General features: G+C 35.4%; 2 protein-coding genes across 2 annotated transcripts; both read right to left on the bottom strand.

The window, feature by feature from the left end:
• Positions 1-1183: 1183 nt before the first annotated feature.
• On the bottom strand, positions 1184-2584 carry LOC135612417 (transcription factor MYB102-like). The gene is made up of 3 exons (XM_065108696.1): positions 2360-2584; positions 2102-2231; positions 1184-2009 (listed from the first exon to the last, which is right to left on the bottom strand). The coding sequence occupies exons 1-3, from the start codon at positions 2490-2492 to the stop codon at positions 1295-1297; spliced, it is 978 nt and encodes a 325-aa protein (XP_064964768.1). The 5' UTR covers positions 2493-2584; the 3' UTR covers positions 1184-1294.
• Positions 2585-17111: 14527 nt separating this feature from the next.
• LOC103970537 (vacuolar protein 8-like) lies at positions 17112-19361 on the bottom strand. The gene has a single exon (XM_009384346.3). The coding sequence runs from the start codon at positions 19062-19064 to the stop codon at positions 17322-17324; it is 1743 nt and encodes a 580-aa protein (XP_009382621.2). The 5' UTR covers positions 19065-19361; the 3' UTR covers positions 17112-17321.
• Positions 19362-23586: the final 4225 nt, after the last annotated feature.

Below are 23586 nucleotides of genomic sequence, written 5' to 3'. Positions count from 1 at the left end.
ATTATTTTGAATTAAGAGATGTAATAAGGTTAATTTAAATCAATTAGGATTAGATGAAATAAAATATAAAAAAAATTAGATTAAAATAAATAGATGAGGGTGAAAAGATTTATTGGGATATAATAATTTTTTTCATCGCTTAAAAAAATTTATACTTTATCTTTTGATTAATATAAATAGATGCTTTTAAATGAATCCTAGTTCTTTCTATTATTTTCTTTCTCTTCTCCTCGTGAAGTGAACCAACTTTGAAAATACTCAATAGTTTCTTCTATTATTTTTCTTCTTCTTCCTGAAGTTACCTAGAAAATCGATCTCGTCTCATTTTGAAGTTATAAACTATATACGGAGGGGCTTCACGATCTCTCCTTATGTACATTTTACATTTTGCTTGCAGGACTCAGGTGCTACAGTGTGAATTGGTGCAGCCAATTTGAACGTATCAGTCCGCAGGACTCTTTAAGCCGTAGTTCTGACTTTGCTCCTCTTATTGTAAAATGTCCTGTAATTAACAAACAGTTATACAAGTCTCTTCTTATTAAAAAGTAAACAACTCATCATCCTCATATTGCTTGACATTACTTCCAATAAATATCTTGTTTATGTTAAAAATATAAGGAGGTTTTTTTTGTTTGCGTGAATAAAATATTCATTTCACTACATCTTATATTTTCTTCTTTCATATCTCTCTATGTATAAAGTATTTGAGCCTTCCAATACAGCATCAGAATTATTTTCCAATTGCATCACCGCTATCACATTTTGATATGTTGTCAGAGCCATTGTTTTCAGGTTCAAATTTATTTTTATTAAAAAATATTTACGTGTAAAAAAATTAAAAATTAATCTTACATTGATAAACATTAAGAGTCGGATAATATATATTTGAGTCTAACCCATAATTTAATAGCTTAATTTTTTAGATTAAATTAATATTTAACTCAATATATATTAATCTTTTTTTTATCACGATGTGAAAATAAAATAAAGTTTGACTCGCTATTGTTAGTTTGGTCACTGAGGTGAAAATAAAATGGAGAAAGGAGATCTTTTCAATAGGAACTGATTACAAACACATTTAACAATGACCCACTGAATGGCTCTACAAAGGATAATAAAAAAAAAAGAAAAAAAGAAAGAAAGAAAGAAGTGAAAACATGACTTTCATTCACATTTTGTACACATTCTTCTTCTTCTACTTCTTTTCCTTCCGCACGATCTGTATGATCTTCGTCTCTCTCTTCGTAATTGGCTCTTGATCTCCTCTTGTTCCTCTTTCACACATCTGCCTTTTCTACATGTAGTCACTTACATCCAACAGATCCGGAATTTGAAAATCGTAGATATCCATGCAGGAGCTGTCCCTTTCGTCCTCGGTGTTGCTGTTCATGTATGTCGATGGGGGGGAGCTGATCATATTGTCTGAACTTGAAGCAGGTGTTGATAAGATAGATGCCAGATTGTAGTTCTGGCTGTTGTTCCCACTAATGCAGAAGCTATCCGAGACCAAACCGGGAATAGAAGCCTCCAAGTTGTTATTGTCAACCCCCGTCACGTTCATGAGATGAGTGTCTGAGATGACAATGTCATGCCACAAGTTGGTGTCAGCAGCTTCCTGGAATTGGCCTCCATCCGGGAATGGAGCGTTTAGCAATGTTTGATTCTGAAGCTGTTGGTTTTGGAAGAGCTCCAAATGCTGTTGAGCTTGTGCATCATGCGGCAAGTACTGTTGCCCTTGGATGCTTTGGGTAACAAGGCTTGAGCTTTGACACTGAGATGCCAAGAGGTTTGTGGCTATCCTCATGAGCTCGGTCTTGATCAGAGGATGAAGACCAAGTAATCCACACAGGTTCAGTAGTGTAGGATTACACAAGGAGGCGTTCAAAAGAGAGGTGTGGGTGACGGGATCAATCCCCATTCTGATAAGCCTTTTCTTGATGTGACTGTTCCAGTAGTTCTTGATCTCGTTGTCGGTTCTTCCGGGCAGCCGAGCAGCGATCGCCGACCACCTAATGAGTTGATGAAATCACAAAGTCTTAATGACTAGAGCGATGTTTTGGTTGAGGACAAGTAGAAAAAGATAGATTGCAGTAGATATTACTTGTTCCCCAATATGCTATGTAATTGAATTATCGTCTCCTCCTCTTCGAATGAGAACCTTCCCCTTTTAATGTCGGGCCTTAGATAGTTCGTCCATCTGAGCCTGCAGCTCTTCCCACACCTCGCAAGACCTATATATTCACAAAACTTCATGTGGATTAGTTAAACCATTCATATTCACGCACAAAAGTAATATTTACATGAGAGAGAGAGAGAGAGAGAGAGAGAGAGAGAGAGAGAGAGAGAGAGCGTCGATTACCAGCATTCTTCGGAAGAGTTCGCCAGCTCCCATGTCCATGCTTCTGTATGTAGTCGATGAGCTTCTGGTCCTCTTCAGGTGTCCATGGCCCCTTCTTCAACCCACTCTTATCACAGCAAGGTGTTCGTCCCATGCCGTAGATGCACAGATTACCCTCTCAATTCGAACAACTCGATCGGCGTTGCCAACTTATGTTGATGGAGCAGATGGCAGGTTAAGTAGAAGACCGAACCAGTTCGAATAGGAACACTGACATCTCCTATGATTTATACAGAGATGAGGGACTAAGAGCCATTACCATCATAAACAAAGTCGAGAGGATTCGGCGCCGTCCTCTGTGTCACAGTGGCGACGTGTCTCCCTTTTTATATATATTTTAAAGCTGTTTCTAGGCTCTCAGTATGGACGGAGATCCATGCATGCATGGAAGACGGAGCTTCCCCTCATCCTTTCTCCAATCATTCTGGTGTTTTGACCCGGTGGTGATCCACGTAGCCCGGTGATGCAAAGGTTGATGGATACGTTGCATTTGGCGTGCTATTTTTATTTGCATGACTCAATCTGCCTCGTTCATCACCACAACCCTCATGAATCGTGTCGTCTCCACATGAAAACCAGTCATCTCTGTCAAATGGATCCATGGCCTCAGATGACCGTCCTATCCTACATATACATAATAAAAATATATCATATTGTTCAACGCCGTTGAAAAGTGCATGCAGTGAGTCCCGTCCACTACATTATCAATTGGTGGTCAAACATACATATAAATAAATCACATGCTCGGCATGCATAACTAAGTTTGATGGGGGAGAGCAGACGAAGTGCTCTTTTTCCTCTCTCTCTCTCTCTTTGGAGATGTTCCTTTTCAACGCTTATTTACTTTTAGAAACATGCACGAAAAAGATAATATTTTCTCGAAGAGTGACATAAGGGTGGGTGAAGAAGTTGCTAAATCAGCTAAGCAACACCATGAAAACGAGGACAAGACTTTTTGCAGGCGAGAGACGGGGATGACTTGGAGTGCATTTTGGTAGAACTCGAAACAAAAAGATTACTGCTTGCGGGAATGCGTGTTAAATGGATTTGGTAGTCAATCGTAAAGCGTTTTGAAGGCACAAAGCTCGATCGAAAGGAACATGTCCCGGGTGTTGTGGTTGAAGCCTTTTCTTGTAAGAAACCTCTTGCATTCATCATCGTTGTATGATGAAGGTTCTTTTCAAATGTGTACCTATCAGGATCACATCAAATCTAATCATTCAATACCTATCATCTGCATAAGATAAATATTTACTGTCATTTTCAGAATGACATATTATATACAATTGATTTCTACTCGATTATATTACGCATGAGTATGCTATTGAGTACGCAATCGAGTGACAAGTAATTTTGTTCACAGCTTATCTGGAATGATGCTGTTCTATGATAAATCAAAGACGACTCTAATTGTGATGGACGTTCGAAGTAAGTCATGTGGTGGAAATAATACGAAACCGTGTTGGCCATATCATATTGTCTATGGATTGGCTCTACATAATTGGACTTATATGTATACACACACATACGATGAGATCACAGCAATCTATCGTAGAGCTGTTTTCTGTGGTCAGAAGGCGGCCACTGCTTGCTGTGCAGTTGAAGTTTCAGGAGGAGTTGCCATTTCACAACACTGTAGGTTCGCCAAACAGGACTCCTACTTTGGTGGCCAACCAAGTTGCCTGACGCCTGCCTGCGGGGCTTCCACGTCCACTCCTTTTGTATTTTTATTCTCTCGAGCATCAGCTTGTTGTTGACACTCGATGGTCTTCTTGGCCTTGTGGAAGGCACACAGTGAGAACAAATTGCAGGTAATTGTTTGGATACCTTAATTTAAATTATATTTACTTACAGGAAAATCGAAACACAATCAACTTTTTCGGAGAAAGATTTTGCTCCGTTGACCAAGAATTTAAGTTTAGAAAGAATATTATTTTTTATGAGAATATATTCTATAAATTAATTATGCTGGATGTAAGTTTTCTTCAAAATTTATATGGGAGGACTTTGGATTGGGTTTGGGTGAGTTCTCTTTCTTTTATCTTATTATTCTCACATTTTTTTTTTACATAAGTAAGAGTATTAAATCATATAAATCTAGGATAATTACATATAATCCCCTATAGTTAACTATGATTAGCATCTCGGTTTATATATTTTAAAAAATAATATTGGAATATCTTTACTTACAAAGGTGAAATATTTAATCCAAATTCTTTTTACATCGTTAATTTTGTCGGCGGAAAAAATCACACGTATTGTCACATACATAAAAAAATCACAAATTGAAAAGATAAAAAAATATAATTTTATTATTTTTTAAATTATTAATTTTATATAAACTTTACTGATTTTCTCTTCTCCTCTTTCTAAATTACTTATCTACAGCCTGTCATACCTTCCTGTTCGCCACTCACCCGTTAGTGAACAACGGGTACATCGCGATAGCACTCTTGCATAGGAGAGTTACAAAGTAGCACTTTTGCAAAAGTGGAGACACATTTGGCATACAAAAGCAATAAACTTCTCTAACGATGTTGAAGTCATCATCAGTTAGGGCGGGGATGACGGGACTACGAGTGAGCATGTTGGAAAGAGAGGTAGTAAGCGAGCAGGTGCAGTTGGTAGGGTTGGAACGGGTGAGCGGTCGACGAGTAGGTGCGGTGGGCGAGCAAGAAGGCACAGCAAGTTGCGACCGAGCAATTTGGAAAGATAATGAAATTACGTTTATATCATTTTATTCAATTTCTTTTACATGTGCGAATTTTTTTTACGAAATAAATAAATTGAGGTTAAATGTTTTACCTTTGTAAGTGTAGGAACCTCAATGCCACATTTTAAAGTATGTGGATCGAAATGCTAATCATAGTTAACTATAAGGGATAATATGTAATTACCCCCATAAATCTTATACATGTAATTTATATCTTTTTTTATTAATTATTTATATTATTATTTTAATACCATTGTCTTATTACCCCTACAAAATAGTATCAAATCTCAAGCAATGTGGTGTGTGTTAGCACGTGTGAAGTTATGCATCCGTCCGTTTGTACGTTGGTGCGTATATATGCATGTCCGTATGTGTTTGTGTTTGCATGCTCTCATGGATGCGCACGTGTGCATGTGCATGCGTGTGCGTGTCTGCATGCTAAAATGCAAATTTTAGATGACATGAATATTCCTTTTGTAAGCCAAACGTGAATCAAAATAACCAATTATTGGGCTTGCAAATATAATTCCTCGAAACTCAGAATTGTAATAACCAATATGGAACAAATCTAACACTAATTGGGCTTGCAAAATCTTCGATAATGTGAGTGATGGATCCCAACATTCGATCAACGACACACCTCGGATGACATATAGGCGTCTTCGTGTTCGTATTGTTTAACTATATTCAAATCATGTTTGGCATTTCAACGAGAACCAATCTTAACCAATGTATGGGGATTCCAACTTTTCATGACCTTCCCTTCTGATTCCACTCGACAACCTGTCTATCTTGCCCTTGTAAATTTTTCCTCAATAATTGACGTGAGAGTAAATTGGTAATATTGCATATTTAGCATCCAAAACTCTATTATGAGTTTAATATGTCTATATTTTTATTTAAGATTTAGAGAAATCATAAACTTCTTAAAGTAATATATAAGACCCAATTATTTTTCAAAATAACAAATATTAGAATACATATTTACAATTAAACATACAGCTAATGACACGTAGAATGAATGTTATATAATAAAATAACTGCTATGATCATACCATATTCCTGTCATAAGATTAAGAATCATATTTAAATATTGTAGATAATATATTTATCCTGATATCCACAAAAACAATTTTAGTTTGTTAACAAATCTAAATACTTAATTATTATTGATATAGTTCAAATCATAGTCACATTAACCAAACTTAATAGTATAAAGAATAAACTAATGGTTTGAACAATTCTTAGACCTCATTACTTAGAAACTAATGGTTTTACAAATAGAGGCAAAATATAACATTTAGCACTCATAGTAACAGAATATTTCTCAATGTAAGAAAAGGTTTCGTAAAGCAACAAATACTTCAAATTGCTTATAAATTATATAATATATATATATATTATTAATTTAAAAATAAACGGTTGAATCTCGGGTTTTGATGATGAAATCAATTGATGAAGTTATGATTTAATGTGCGTTTGAGTAACACAGGACTAACTTCGATCATGAAAAGATAACAGGCCAAAGTGGAACATGTTAGAAGATTGGACATTAAGCTAGAAGACTTGATTGATGTGCCAGAAGAACTTCATGCCATGAGTTCAAGCATCGGGCCAATGGATCGAATATTACGCCAAAAGAGATTGAATGTTACGAAAGGTCAACATGCTGATTGGGCAATACGTCGACGGAGAGGATGATGCGCTGAAGGATCAAACGAAGCGTCGGATGATCCAATGGCATGTCGTATAACATATGGTTCACACTTGTAATCATGTGTATCTAGATCAAAATAGTCTAGGTCTAATTGAGTTAGTTTTGGGTGTAATTATGCTAATGCAATTAGGAGCCCCATTGGGCTTGATTTGGAGCTGAGTTGGGCTCATTGAGTGGCTCATTCAGTGACCTGGAGCCAAGTTAGGCGATGGCACCACTAGGGCTGGCGGTGAAACTATTTGAGGCTCGGCCTCCCAAGTAGTGTATGGGCAATGGTACCGCCTAATGTCAGACGGTGGTATTGCCCTGACAGGTGGTGATACCGCTAAAGCCCTATCTTCAAGGTTGTCAGGTGATCGTACTGCTCAAACTGGCGATAATACTGCCAATGGTTAGGGGTGCAGGTAGTAGTACCTTCAATACCCTTGAAACTAGGGATGTGATACTTTTTGGCTCCATTTTCTAAGCCATGTGGGGTCTATAAATACCTCACTCTTTCATGTTTGAGGTAGTAAGAAATTAAATAGAAAGGGGAAAGAATACTTGAGTGAAAGAGTATTGTAATCTCTTTTAAAGTTTAGAGTCTCTTCTTTCTAAAATTAGATGTCTTTGTAAGGGAAGAGTAAGGTCTAGTATAAAAGAGAAGTAGTAAAGGTTCTCACTTAAGTTTGTCAAAAGGAGAAAGAGTTGTAAGAGAATAGTTGATCTTCGTCTATTGAAAGAAGATCGATAGTGAACGTCGGTGGCCTAAACGAGGAATTGTGAGTGGACGTTGGTCGAGACAACCGAACCACTATAAAGTTGGTTTGCATTTATTTTATGTTTTTCATTCTTATTACAAACTGATTTACTTGTTCACTATGCTTACGAACACTTTCAAGTTAAACATATTTCCGATACCGACTTTTATCAAACGAAAAATTTTCAACTGAAAATTTTATATAGCTTGTATTTGACTAGATGATGCATCTTATACTTGTATTTGACTATATAGCTTCAATATAAATAAGGGTGATTTTCCTTAAAAAAACCTTTCTTTATGTTTTCAAAAGACATTCTTGTCGATGCAAATAATATCCAAAACAATCGCTTATCAACCCTAATGATAATTTTCTTGCTAATTTTGGATCATTACAATATTTTCATTTAACTCATCTATAGTGTTTTTTAATAGCATTACAGTGTTTTTATTAAGGTACCGAAAACACTATAAAGTTATTAAAAAATACTAACTGTTTGGTTGAAGTTAGAAATCCATTCGAATCATTTACAATATTTAAAAATAGGCTTTAGGGTTTATAGTATTTTTTTATGATGGCCAAAACACTATAACAAGTCAATTTTTTATCTCTATTTGAACAATGTTATTTTTAAACTATTATAAATATCTATTTAAATCTTAATATAACATATTAAATATTTCTAGCGTACTTTAGTTTTATTTGACTTACCTATAATATTTTTATTGAGGTATTAAAAATATTATAAAAATATAAAAATATCATAAATAACATCATATTATATCTCTTTATTTGTCATTGTTCATGTATTATTATGATACCAAATTTATATCATTTCTATTGTTTCTAGGTATACTTTATATTATTTTTATTGTGATGATCAAAATACCATAATAAACCAAAACATTGTAATTAGTGACAAAAGCATCATGGGTTAATGAAGGGTATTTTAGATATTATTCGAACAGAAAAATCATTTGAAAAAATAAAAATAGGAAATATCTTTGAAAATAATAAAAAAAGAAAGAATTTTTCAAGAAGATCGCCATATAAATAAATAATCCAAACACGAAGTAAGGGAGCCTAAAGGGTGAGTTCGCGCACGTGTTTGTTTTCTAAGAAGTGAGAGAACTCCTGAAACATTTCGCGGGTGATTCACCTCTCCTGCAGAACTTCCTGTCTTTCGTCCGGCCCCACTCCACTTTGTCGTGTATCTTTCTGATGGGTAGACGACAAAGCCTGACTTGTCTGATTAGCCCTAAGCGAAGTGAGGATTTCCTGTTTGAACCCAGACATGAACCAGAAATCCCCGCCCACAAAACAACAGGGCTGGCGGTTGAGGCCACATTTCTGAGCGAGAAATTGCGAACCCTGCTTCGAGACACCCAGCGTGGCCTCGTTTAGCTTTGAGGCTGCCACGCTATGACACAGCTTAAAGCATTCGGCGCTACCACAGTCAAGCTTTAAAAGCTGTCTCGCATACGGCTCCCAAAACAAGGGTACAATAATTCAGTGAGTAGGAACCGATGAATCGGTCGATTTAATTCTATTCGAATCCAAACTCGATTGAAATCTTAGGTATTTCAAACTAGGCTGGATATTCATCAAGCGGATCTGATTACCCAAAAAAATTCCGATCTTATTTCATTTAAAATTCAATGATATAATAAAGCAGAACGAGTTTCTTCAATTTGCTTCTTAATTGGGTTTAGCATAGCTTTGAAGGACAGCAATACCTTCGGATATAGCAAACGCAAGCATTTACACACCGCTACTACAAGCTTTCTTGTTCATCTAACGAGCTCAGGCACAAGTACTGCAGAAGGAACAACTTACCGACGAAGCTTGGATCATACGGTGCAGCCACAGCAGAGGAAGAAGAAGCACAGCATGGTCACCAAGGCGACCGACTCGAACGCCGTGACCAGGGACCAGAGGACGTCGTCCACCACCGAGAAGTCGAGGCCCGGCCACCGGAGTCCTGCCCACCGCCAACTCGGGATGAGACCCGAGAAGTCCAAGAAGCTGCCGGTGAGGTTGGCGAGCCCAAGTTCCGGCCATCGGAACATGGATAAGGGAGCCGACAGCAGAGTCCTCCCCATCCGTCCTCCGCCCCCAATCTGCTCAGCTGCCCGTCTCGGCGACACAGTCAATGCTATATGTTGGGCGCGACGTGGGTGGAGGAGGAACTTTTGGTGCCCTAAATAATGTTGGGAGTAGCTGGGTCCCACCTTGACTTTTATACCACGATATTTTTCTTCATGAGCAAGGTTCTCACAAGTCACCAGTCAAGTCACACACACACACACACAATATAAATATATATATATATATATATATATATATAGGAAAAATATTTATTTCAATAAAAACTCGACATGGATTTAATCTAATAAATTAATCATTAAGTAAGATTAATATTAGATTAAGCAATAATGATTGAGTAGATGATCCCTCACTCCTTCCATCGAGATTGGAGGGCGATGTGGTAGATGATCACGCATCATATCAGTTTCCAATAGGATTTGTTAGGTAATTTTAATACGAATTTTAAATATGTCAAACTATTTGACACATTTAAATTTGATTATTAACATGGCATGACTAAATTAATCCGACATGGTTCATTTTCATTTTCAAATGTCATTTTCTAAAATAAAAAAAAGGAGAATATATGAAATATGGTTCGAGAGTCACAATTTAGTTGATGGATATATCTCCTAAAGTAAGAACAAGTATACATCACTCTTGGATTCATTCACTAGGGTGTACTTACAAAATATCCTTGGTGATCAATTTAATATTTATTTATTATGGACGTAAAAGATCATAAGAAGCATAAGCTATCTGTCTTAGTTTAGGAGGTTCGAGATTAGAACGTACTTAAGAGAAATCTTTTCTTGTTAATGTCCCTCAATAATATTTATGGGTATTGACAGTCATATGGTTATGGTATCCAATAAATTAAAAGGTCATCTTATGGCCGCTACGTGTACCCTAAGCCATTTAGATACGTTAGTTCATATGGGGTTCGTCGATTGGCTTCTTTGCCATTTGATGGGTTCTTCATGTCATTTCTTATGTGAAAACAGGGATAGATTCGTAGCCTACACAGAATCCAAATTAGTCCCAATCGACAATGAATTCCATTTCTAACAATCCCCAATCCTTTTTTCCTTTGCTTTGAAGCTATTAAACACAGAGGCAAAGAAACAACCAAGGCTGACAAAGTTAAGACCTAAGACGCTGGGAATGGCCAGTAAAAGTAAAACCTACATGGATTTCCTCATGAGTGCAATCTTCGATTTGTCTTAATTGATCAAAATAATGGAAATGATGAGACATCAAACAGGTCCTCATTGATACACCATTTATTACAATTCAATCCGATAAAATAACTCTGCTCAGTTTCTCTCCAAATTGAGGTATGTGACCAATTCAACTAATATTTTCAATATGCCTCTATATGTTTAATGTGGAGTCAACCTATGTTAAGACCAATATCGTGTGGAGTTACCAACATGATATCTTTAACGCTCAACTTAGATTTTCAAAATGAATTAAATACATGTGAGAATGAGAATAATCATACCACGATAACTGTGTCCAATTTGCTTTTTATATTTGTTCCCCTATCTATTAGGTATGGCTATTATCGAAGGCTTTTATCTTCTTCTACGTATCGAGATGGATTAAAAATAAATATTTTTCTATCATGTGTATGTTAGATTATATGATCATATTTAATTAGATAGGATGTGTTATAGTTTTGATTGATATCTAATATTGATCATTGACCAATATGAATGAAGTCTATTTATGATAGAAATCCTTAGAAGATAACATTGATGGAAGTGACTCTCATAATTACTTATCATAGATAAAATCTTCTAGAAACTCAATATGATAATATACGATAATAAACATAAGATTATATATCTACTTTCATCTCCCTCTAGTCCATATTCTATTGCTCATAGTGATTCTTTGAAAGATTGGAAGGTTACTATCAGACTATGTTAATGGGCTTCCATAGATGGCTTACTATCCATGACAATCCAATGTAGGATTAAAAGATATGTCGTCAATGCTATCATGGATGGAAACTTGTTACTGATGGTGATGCAACAAGTGGTCGATGGCCTATTATGGTCCTTGGCTTTGTTAGGATACAATGTCACTATTGCATGTGATGAAGACATCGTTGTTGTTGTCTATAGGAGCTCGGGCAAAGCGCGATGGACTATTATAGTCATTGGCCCTATTATGAGCCGCAATGTTGCTACGTGCAATGGTGCTATGATGGGAAACAACTTACTTTGGTTGTTGGTCGAGCTGGTGTGTGATGGCCTTGCTGTGGGTGATTGCTATTGTCGGTAGTAGCTTGGGCATCATGGAAGTGAGTCATAGTGAAATGGAGAAAGCTTCATGGTGGTGAGGCACGATGTGCATCTCGATCACATGTATTGTCGCGACTGGTGCTATTAGATTCACCGTCAATCATGTAGCTTTCATGTGATGTTGGTTGTGGTGAGGGTTTGACGGATAGCGATGTTGCATTATTGATTGCAGAAAAAAACTGCATCGCATGATTGGGAGACAATGGTGATCCATAGGTTATGCTATGTCGGCATTAAGGGCATAGCCACACCGTGGTGAAGAGGTCATATATCGTGAAGATAACATAATGGAAGGAGCCCATGGAGAGTCGATCATGCACAATGGAGGCCATCGCTTCATAGCATGGTAAGTGGTAGACATGCTATGCACTATAGTGATCGTAGGTAGTGCATGGCGATGGGATACACCAGGGGCAACGGTGGTGCTACTCCAGGTGACAAGCGACGATGGTAGATGGTGGTGGAAATGCCACCGTGAGATGCGTTGTCGATGAGGACTTGCACGGCTAGGTATTGGTGTAAGCATATTGTGATGCGACCAATTTAGGGTGAAGGTTTTAGGGCATCCGCCCTACTAAAGGTCAATTTTGCCTTTATAAAAGCTATTAATTCCCATCGATATCCCTTGGCAACTTTTTTATCCTTCAAATTTTCATCGAAAACTATTAATTATTTCTGACTTATGCCCTTAGTTATAAAATTCATATTTTATCCTCATGAAATTGATTATTTTTGGTCGATATAAAAAATTATGAAATAAGATTTATTTCTCACATAAAGTTATGATTTACATTTTATCATGATTATAGTCATCAAATGAGTCTTCTTTTATACTAATTAATATTTAATAATTATTATAATTAATAATATATTAATAAAAAAAAATATTTTGGAAGATTTAGACTTCATTGATTTTGATGTTTGTTTTGATTGCATTAAAAGAAACCAAACTAAGCGTATAAGGAAAAATACCATAAGAAATAAAGTTTTTAAGATTATTCATACTGATATCTATAGATTACTCTATATTTTTCATCTTAGTGAAGAAAGATATTTCATCACATTTATTGATAACTGGTCAAGATATGACTATATATATCTAATATATAAAAAGTCTCATGTTATTAACATTTTTGATATATATACAAATAAAATTAAGAAATAATTAGATTGTTAAAGTTAAAATTGTCAGATTTGATATGAGTGATGAATTTTATGATAGGTATGATAAGTTAAGTTAAAATTCTAGTTCTTTTACTAAATTTTTAGAAAGATGATGTATTTATGCTTAGTATACCTTACTAACTGTATTGTAGTAGAATAATATTGCTAAAATATGAAACAATAATCTTATGGATATGATTATGAGTATAATGAGCTATTTCTCTATATTTTAGTCGATGTTAGGTAAAGCTCTTATGATAGCTATATATATATATCATGAATATGGTTCTTATAAGTCAGTTTATCAACTCTATTTGAGTTATGAACTGGTACGAAACATAGTTTGAGATATTTACATATTCAAAATTATCATATAAAGATAAGAGTATTTAATCCATATAAAAAAAATTGGATCCAAGAATTATTTTTATATATTTAATTAGTTATCTCAAAAAATTTAAGAGATATAGATTTTATTAGCCTAATTATTCGTACGAGATAATAGAATTTAGTAATGTAATATTTTTAAAAAATAATAAAATCAGTGGAGTGAAAAATCTTAAAAAATTTATTTTGATATAAAAGAAATAAGTTAATGCTCTATTATGATTTTCTATTTGAGAGGTTTTTGTTTCTCAAAATACTAAACAAATTGATAAGAATAAATAATAAAATAAATATTGATAAACTCCTATATAATGTTGATCTTGTAGAACAACCACAATCAATAGTCTTAAGAAGATTTCAAAGGAAAATGAGATCTATCATTTCTAATAATCAAAAGAGACCCTTTATTATTCTCATAAACCATATAAAGTAGTAATTTTAAAAGGTGATATGATATAACGAAAGAAGAATTAAAATTTATGGACCAAAATAATATCTAGAAACTCATTGTATTGTCCAATAACTATAGAATAGTCGATTGTAAATAGTTCTTTAAAATAAAATATGATTTAAGAGATAATATTGAATAATATAAAACTAAATCTATGGTCATAGGTTTTCTCATCAAGAATACATTAACTATAACAAGATATTCTTTATAATTTTTAAAAAGAACTCATCGAGAATCATTATGATATTAGTAGCTCATGATAACTTTGAGATATATAATGTGAAAATAGTTTTTTTTTAATAGAGATCTAGATGAGAAAATCTATATAGAACAATCAAAATGATTGAGAGAGAGAGAGAGAGAAGGAAAATGAAAATTAGGCTTACAAAAATAAAAAAATATTTATGATTATAAACAAGCTTTCAAATAATGATATATAAAGTTTCATGACATCATTTTTTTTAGATTTAAAAAATATTATTAATCAATGTGTATATCTAAAGGTTAGTGAGTACAAGTTTATTGCATTAGTCATATATGTGGATGATATTTTTTTTACCAACAATGATCTTGATTTATTTAATAAAATTAAGATATTTTTCACTAAGAATTTTAAGATGATTGATATGAATGAGATAGCTTACATTATTAGCATTAAGATATTCAGATATAAATTACAAAGATTATTAGTATTATATCAAAAAGGATATATTGATTAAGTTTTAGAGATATTTAGTTTATAGCTTTATTCATACACCTATTACTAGAGATAAAAATTTTAATCAAGACTAGTGGTATAAGAATGACTTAAAAATGAATCAAGTGATTGATATTCCTTATATATACATAATTATAAGTCTATTATATACTCAAACCTATACGAGACTATATAATAATTTTATAGTTAGAATACTATATAAATACTAAAGTAACTTAAGAATGAAACATTAAAAAACTGTAAAGAAAGTGATGAGATTTTTGTACAGGATAAAAGTTTACGTTCTTATATATAATAGATCAGTTCAACTTGAAGTGATGGGATATTCAGATATTACTATTATAAATTACTTTGATAGTAGAAAGTTCATTTCAAAATTCATATTTATGTTAGCCAGAAGGATATTTTTTTAAAAAAGATATAAAATAATTATTTATTATATCATCAATAATGGATGTTGAATCTGTGACTTATTTTGAGGTCACAAATCAAACATTATAATTGTAAAATTTTATTTTAAGATTTGGTGTGATTGACTCAATTATCAAGCGACTGAAGATATTTTGTTATAACACAATAGTTTTTTTTTTTTTTCTAAGAATGATATTTTAGTGGTTTCAAGCATATCGAGATAAAATACTTAGTAGTTAGAGAAAGAGTCCAAAAATAACAAATATTAATTGGATACTTGAGTACCACTTTGATAATTGCTTATCTATTAATTAAAGTTTCATAGTCTAAAGTATTTAAAGAATATAGCTTCTAAGTTACTCATAAAAGATATGGTGATACATATTTAAGTAGATACTATTATTGATAATTTTGCTTGCCTAATTAATTAAAGTTATTTTTTTTTCTGTTATCCTATTTATATTTATGCATAAGCATATTATAGTTGAATGGAATAATAAAATTATTTTAATAAAATAAATTACAAAGTTTATCATAGACTATATTAGGAAAGATTAATAGTATTACAGAATATAGAAAAATGTATGACATTGATGACATACAATTGTTATGACTCACATTAAAAATTAAACTTAATAAAATATTTTTATACTCATTGAACTTATTGATTTGTCTTAAAATACATGATCATATATAAAATACTTTTTAAAATTTTTAGAATCTAATCAAAAAATATTTTTAAATAAAACATTATTTATTTATTTTTATTTTAAATTATTTTTATATCTTACCAATTAATAATAGACCAAGTATAAAAAAATCAGAATATGTGGTCCTATTTAATTGGATAAGATATATTATAGTTTTAAATGGATTTTGATTATAGCCATCGACAAATAGGACCGAAGTTCACTTATTACAGGATTTCTCATGATATAACCTTAACGGAGGGACACTCATATTTGCATATCCTACACTCTGCTATTGTCTATTAATAGATAGGAACTCCCAGAGACTCAATACGATAATATACAATAACATACACGAGATTATAGATCTATTCCATCTCCGTTTAGTCTCTATTCCATCGTTCATAGTGATCATGTGAAATATAGGAAAAGAGGATAAGGTGAACCTAGTTCATTTTATAAATCAGTATTTCTACGTCCTACTTATTGAACCACGAAGGCATTCTATAATTTAAATAAAGATATTGTGAATGATATAAAAAAAATATGTACATCTAATTTTTAATATTAAATTTTAAATATATGCATCTTTAATATTTAATTTTAAATTTATTCATTAAATTTATTTTACATTATAGTATAATTATAATTTTAGCTTATAATATCATCAAATCAACTTTAGACATGCAGAGCCAAAATGGATCATCACCTCGATTGATGAGAGCTTAAGATGCACAAGTATCTACTTTCACTGCATCAAGATGATTCAGCAACTCCAAACCCAATCTGCAAATGATTTGACTTTAAAGTCCCACTCTGCTGTGAATTTAATTCCAATGATAAAACTTGGCAGGAAGAATCTTCCAAGCGGCAGACGTCCAAGCGACAAAGGAGGAACAATCACAATCAACTACTTAATTCTCGCAGACACCACGAGGCAGAAGTTCCAGCACGGTCCTTTCTTGACTTCAGGGCCCACCTCAAGTTCTCATGTGATCAAAAGTACTCGTTTTTCACTTTTGTTTCCTGTTGTTTACTACATCTTTTAGTTTTGTGAATTTAGAGGTGCTAAGAAATTATTATGATCTGGTGAGGAGCTATTATTGATCAGTTTACATTGCAACAGTATGCATCAAGTGCGCGAACATGGCAGTCCAGTCTTGGGACCATTCTGACACTGCAGAGCATGGCAACAAATATGGCCTTGTCCACGGTGTCATGAAGAATATAATATAGCTGGCCATCGAGAGACCGTGAAGAAGTGATAAGATGCCCAACCCAAGTTGGAACGGAACACACTAGCAATCAGTTCTATCTCACAGATACTGCACAATAATTTTCCTTGTCGACAAAGGCTAATCATAAGCACTACTCTTCTCATCAAACCAATTACAGATCACTTGCATCACCAAAGAAAGCTGCTCCGAGTCATCATAATGTAAGGAAGAGAAAGCGATTGCAGGAAGAAAAGAAAAGAAAAAGGAAAATAAAGCTGATGTTTAGACTTTGGTCAGGATGAACAAATGATTGATTTTATGAGCTCCAGATTCTTGTCAATATACTCCGAAATCTGTTACCGGATAGCTTCTTAACAATCTTTTTTGCATCTGTTACATCAGTCTCCGCGAGTTTTTGCAGATATTTCATGCACCCAGAAGCAATGATCTTTCGTCGAACACCATCGTTGTCTGTCAGGGACAACACTGCGGAGAGCAGAAACTTTTTTGCCACTGGTTTCTCCTCTTCGGGATTGAGGAGCTGCAGAATTCGATTCACGTTTTGGTCCTCTTGGATGAATCTTCTCCGGTTTCTTTGGATGGACATCATGCCGCAGAGCGCCTCGGCTGCCACCTCCCGCACCTGAAACGATTTAGCCTCCAGTAATTTCACGAGTTCCGGCATGAATCCGGCGTCGCCCATCACTTTCTTGCTCCTCTCGGACAGCCCGCAGAGGCGAGACACTGCGTTGAGTGCTGATTCCTGTATGCATATCTCACCGTTTCTCAGGAGGAGGAGAACACGGTCGAGGAAGCCAGAGCTCAGCAGCTGATTCATGGAACTCGGAGATGAGAAACACAGGCTCTCGATAGCCCTGAGGGCAACCTGTCTCGCCTTGGATGTGTGAGCAGAACTTGGATCGAGGACCTGAACGAGCGACCCAACCACTTCTTGGTTCACCACCTCGTGCTTCATGTCATCATCAGAAGCCAGAATCGTTAGGAACTCGATTGCTTTGATCTTGGACGATTCTTCCTTCGATCCTGAGAGCTTCACGAAGACGGAGACCGCCCCTTCTTCCACCATGAACCTCTTGATCTCGTCAACACTGCTAAGGCTCTTCAGTATGTCGCAGGCTGACCGAATCAGCTCTCCGCTGCTGTGGGCATCGCTGCATATCTTTAGCAGCGTCGAGACTCCACCTTGAGCGGAAACTGACCATGCGTTCTCGGAGTTCTCCGTCAGCTTCTTCAGAGCTCGAGCTGCTCTCGCTCTTGCGAGTTGGCTACCCGTAGTCTCCAAAACTCGAATCAGCTGCGCAATGACTCCGGCCACGACGAGAGCTCCTCTGTAGGATTCGAACCCTGCGATTACAGAGATTCCCTCGGCTGCCTCCTCTTGAACGCCTGTCTCACCTTGTTCAAGGAGTTTCACGAGGAGACTGACACCATCGGACATCTCTACCGCCATGATCCTCGCATACTTCTCGTCCTCATGAAGGACATCGTTAAGGGCGCACAATGCCCGAATTCTCATCTGTGAATCACTAATCTTCAGCCTCGAAATAAGATCTCTCAAATAGATCTTCATGTCCTCCCTGCTTGCGCCCACTTCTGGTTTCGACAGGATGATAGCTAGGGAGTGCGCCACAGCCCCAGAAACATACATGTCAGACAGGATTGTGAATTGAACCTCGACCTTGGAGCTCAATATCTCAAGATCGCTCTTCAGGAGCAGCTTCCCGCCGCCGTAAGACTCATCACTGGACTTGTTTGCGAGAACCCGCGCCTCCTTCAAAGTCGAAGTCACGGCTTCCAGTAGCTCCATAAGCTCCGAATTGTTGGTGGAATCGCCGCGGTCAGCTGCTGCCAACAAGCCAGAGTGGAGCTGGTCGAGCTTGCCGCGGATCAGTTGCCATTTCAGAGGGAAGGATCTGACGCAGTATGTGGAGGAAATCAACGCAGTGATGAGCTCCGATGCTCGTCCGAGCGATATCTCTTCAGACTGAGGTGGATTGTGGCCGCAACCTTCGCTCTCTTCGCTCATCTCTGAATCCATGAATTCTGGGACATACTTTCGCAACTCAGTTGTTGAGGAATTGAAGGGAGATTTGGTTTGAGGACTCGAAGACTAAGAAGAACTTTGGTTTCCACTGTGAACTCTTTTTATTTCTTGGGTGCTCATCCATCTACTCCCATCAAACACTTTTGTGCCACACAATATTCCACAAGGTACTGAATGAATATTAAAATCGTTAATGTTCCTTTCACTAACTAGAGGAATTGATGACAAGGTAGTTTGGTCCTCTGGAAGATTGAGGGTAGTTTGGCCTGTTGGAGATTCTGCAAAAGAGTGGAAACCAATGATGATATGTTTGCTGGAAACATTGGAATGAAAGTTAAGTGCTTACTGTATTTGATGATGATGCTAAGTGGCTATCATAGAGTGGAACAGAAGGGATGATATCTATGAGGAATCAAGCATAAGCATTTGGATAAGAATAAAGTTTATTCTGGAAATGATAGGACATATTAATGGATGGGAGCTCATTTTTTAATGAGCTTTTTCTTTTCCTTTTGTGAGGAATAAAGTATCTAGGGTATCTTTAGACTCAATCATAAAATAATTTTCTCCTGATGAAAACATCTCCTTGCTCACCAGTTCCAATGAAAATGTTTAGACACCAGCAGGATTGCAATATAATGATGTACTGAAGGTGTTTAGGTACCTTTTTTGTTTGTTTGTTTTGTTTTATTTCTTGTCATTTCTTGTCCTCTATTCCCTTTTCTGCTGTTTTTATTTCCATCTTTTTATTTTTCATTTTCTTCTATATTTTTTATACCTTTGCATTCTTTTCTTTCTCTTCTAAAATGGAATTTATGTGATTGATGTAGTAAAATATCTTAGAGTGGATCTTGATAAAATGTTATGATTCTTCTTCTATGATTTATCAAAAATATTATCTTTAAATATGAAGATAAAATTATATATGATGGCCTTATCCCACATTGATACAACTCTTGTGCACTGATCTGATCAGATAGATATTATTGGTGAAAATATATTTTGATTTTATGGTTGAATTATTTGTACCTTGCATGATTCATGCAGGTAGACATCTTGCTTTTTGATAGGTGTCTTTAGCTAGCTTTGGCTGTATTAGTGCTCCATATGTGAGAATAATTTAAATATAAAAAATATTTTATTATTTAATTAATTTAAATCCAATCCTAAAGTCTTTTATATACTTTCTCATATATATTCTGAATTTTTTTTTCTCATACCAAACTGATATCTTGTTATATGTAAGACATTTAAAGTGTAATCAACCCTTAATGCATAATGATTTATTTTTCTTCAAGGAGAATTCTTTAGGTTTTAAATTAACTTGACATGGAAGTAAACATTTTTTTCATTAAAAATTAAAAAAGAAATATTTATCAAGCCCAAGAATTCCATATGATGAGTTTATCACAAAGCAACCTAAAAAAATAAAAATAAATAAGAAATCCCATAACCATCCAACACATATCTATCATCTGCCATTGATCCGCCTAGAGATCCAAGATGATGGATTGTATGGTGATGAGCGATTAAGTTCTTTGCCTGTGGAGAAAGACCCTACATATGTGCCACCATTATTACTTTGAAGGACCGTCCTTTCTTGTGGCCTGCTGGTCCAAAGTTCAGAGAGAAAAAGGCGATAGAGAGAGAATCATGGCTGTTGAGTTACTGTGATTCTGTGAAGAAAGAGGACCAGCTCTGTTCATGGACCACTTCTCTCTTCCTCGGGTGACAATAATGTGACATTTCCAACATCCTCAGCAACTGGGCAGTCATTGCCCTGCTCATGTGAAGCCCTTTCTTTGTTTGGATTCATTAACCTGAGCCCGTGATATCACATCTCAAAGCAGAGACCGACTTCTCCGCATGCCTTTAAGCATGGAGGATAAAGCAGAGAGATAGAAAGAAGAACTGCACGATCAGCACCAGAAGAAAGCACAGAAAGGCTGTATTATTCCACCAAAACAAAGAGGGAAACCTTTTGGGGGAGGAACTCAAGTTAAGTATGCATAATTATAATATCATCAAAGCAATGATTTCTGCGAGAACTGCCAAGAAGGCTCAAAGTGAATCGATATTTCTATTCAATGGTGCCCATTTTTAAGGTACTCTCTTCCAAGAGGAAGCTTGGATTCATCTGCTAAATTAACCTATATAATGATGGCAAAGGCTGTCTCAATTATCCTAACAATCATCAAGAGTTCATCTTTTGGCTGGCTTTGAAACCTATTTAGCCTTCAATATATTCATGCTTTACACACATGGAATTATAATACTTGGGATACCCAATCATTGATCGCTAAAGCAAGAACAGGCTTTTGCTAAAGTAATGCGATTAAGAATCTGACAGAGTAGTTATGATCTGTTTACAGATATAATGATCCATAGCAACAGATGAATTCCATCATTGCATCCTAATGGATAAATGTGAGATTAAGACAATAACCACAAGAGATTACAATTTACAATTTTATTCTAAAATTATTATTTCATAAATAAAATATAAATATCTCTTTCTTCTCCCATTTTCATCTCGTGCAAAGATAATATCAAGGGAGCAATGAGTAAAGTTGGGGCTAACGGAGAGTGAGATGAGGGACAATGATAGACAACAATGAGTGCGAGCTAAGGGGTGACAATCGACGATTGGAAAGCAAGTTAGGGGTAATGATCGGTAACGAGTGCTAAGTTAAGGGCGGCGATAAGCGACAAGCACGAGCTAAGGGGTGGGTTGGGGGGCAACAAGTAGTATTACGGAGATTGCATGTGAGGAAGGGAAAAAAAAGAATAAAAGGTTAAAATCAAAATTGGAGTGGTTATAAATGATAAAATATTATTATTAAGGATATTACTATTTAAAATCTTTTTTTAATATCTTAAAAATTATCTTTTCATAAATGGATATAAATACCCTCATCTTCTTCTTCCTCCTCCTCCTCTTCTTCTTCTTTCTCTTCCTCTTTATTAAAGGACAGTATCCAGGAGATGATAAGTTAGAGTGTAATTTTGAGGAGTGTAAGATAGGGGGCAATAAATGGGGTGGTGACAGGAAACGTTGAGGAGTGTCGATAGTATTGGAAAATCTTATCAGAGAAGAACAAAAAACAAAAAACCATATTCCCAAAGAAAAACATCTTGTCACCATAAAACGATTGGTATATAAAAAATTGTAAAATCGAAAAACTCTACATATCATGTAAGATATATTACCTAGGGAAATTATATATCCATGAAAGTTCCTAGATATATAGGAGATGATGAAGGAGGTCACGTGTCCTTCTCTTTAGTGATGATCTATATGGCGGATATAGCGATGACACTCCTCAAATTGTAGCACGATCTTCCTCTCCACGAGTATCATAAGATTGCATTACCTTCAAGAAGGGGCCGACCCTTCTTGTTGTCCACATGCCCCAAACAAGGGTTGTTGATTGAGGAGGAGAGGAAAGAGAGGAGAATGAGAGGGGCGGCCACAAAGATCTCTAACATATGAGCATTGTAGTCCCTTCTTATTTATAGAGGTGCATGACAACTTAACTCTAATAGATCATACTCTATTAGGTATTAGATCTCTATCTAATTACCTAACCCTCTTAAATTAGTGGATCTCTATCCAATATTCTCTTACTAGCTCTTATTGGATATCATCCGTTGGATTCAATAATATATGAGCTTATTAGATATCCAATAAAACAAGAGTTCCGTAGATATCTTATATCTACACCTCTACTCATCGTAACATCTACCATATGTGTGTGACTCTCTAGGCTCAATACCAAGTTGGCTGTGAGTCATACCTATCAGAATTTTTTCTAACTCAGTGAATTATTATCTCCATAATAATTCACTTGACACATCGACTATGGATATACTAGGCCACTACATCATAATCCCTAGATGATACAAGAGGATCCAATCCATTGAAAATGTCTACCCTTAGTTACCATGTATCTATAATTCCTTATCCATATAATATCTCATAGACCGTATACTGGGCATAGTGCTATCAAGCACATACGAAATCTATTCGAGTCTCGCTCTAATCAGATTCTTTCGGAGAACTCCTTTCTCTCTCGATCTGAATGACTATGGCCAGGGATTTACTTAAGCGAAAACACATAGGATATTTTTCTCATGACACCGAGAGTAGATTATCCTCTATCGATACTCAATTGCCCTCATAAGGTTGGCGAACACTCTCGATGACCAGTTGTGCTAGATCTAGAACTTCCAGACCTATAAGTTTGGTATCAAAGAGTGGAGTACTCATATAGGGTATCATTAATGTCTCAAGTCTAAGGACCAAACATACAATTGAGACCATGGAATTACTATCCAACGATGAGGTATTATTAATTATATAGTATTCCGTGAGCAGATCAATTAGTGAACTTATTCTCTAATGAGCACTCGTACTATATCCTTAGTGTCCCCACACAAGCAGCTATAAGACCAGCCGCCTCTATTATTTGGATGGGTATACAACACACTAATATGTCCGGTTATCTCGATGTCT

Source organism: Musa acuminata, chromosome BXJ1-2 (genome assembly GCF_036884655.1).
Source record: "Musa acuminata AAA Group cultivar baxijiao chromosome BXJ1-2, Cavendish_Baxijiao_AAA, whole genome shotgun sequence".
Lineage (NCBI taxonomy): Eukaryota > Viridiplantae > Streptophyta > Magnoliopsida > Zingiberales > Musaceae > Musa > Musa acuminata.
Note: the sequence above shows the minus strand (reverse complement) of the source record. Positions and strands in the feature narration are given on the sequence as shown.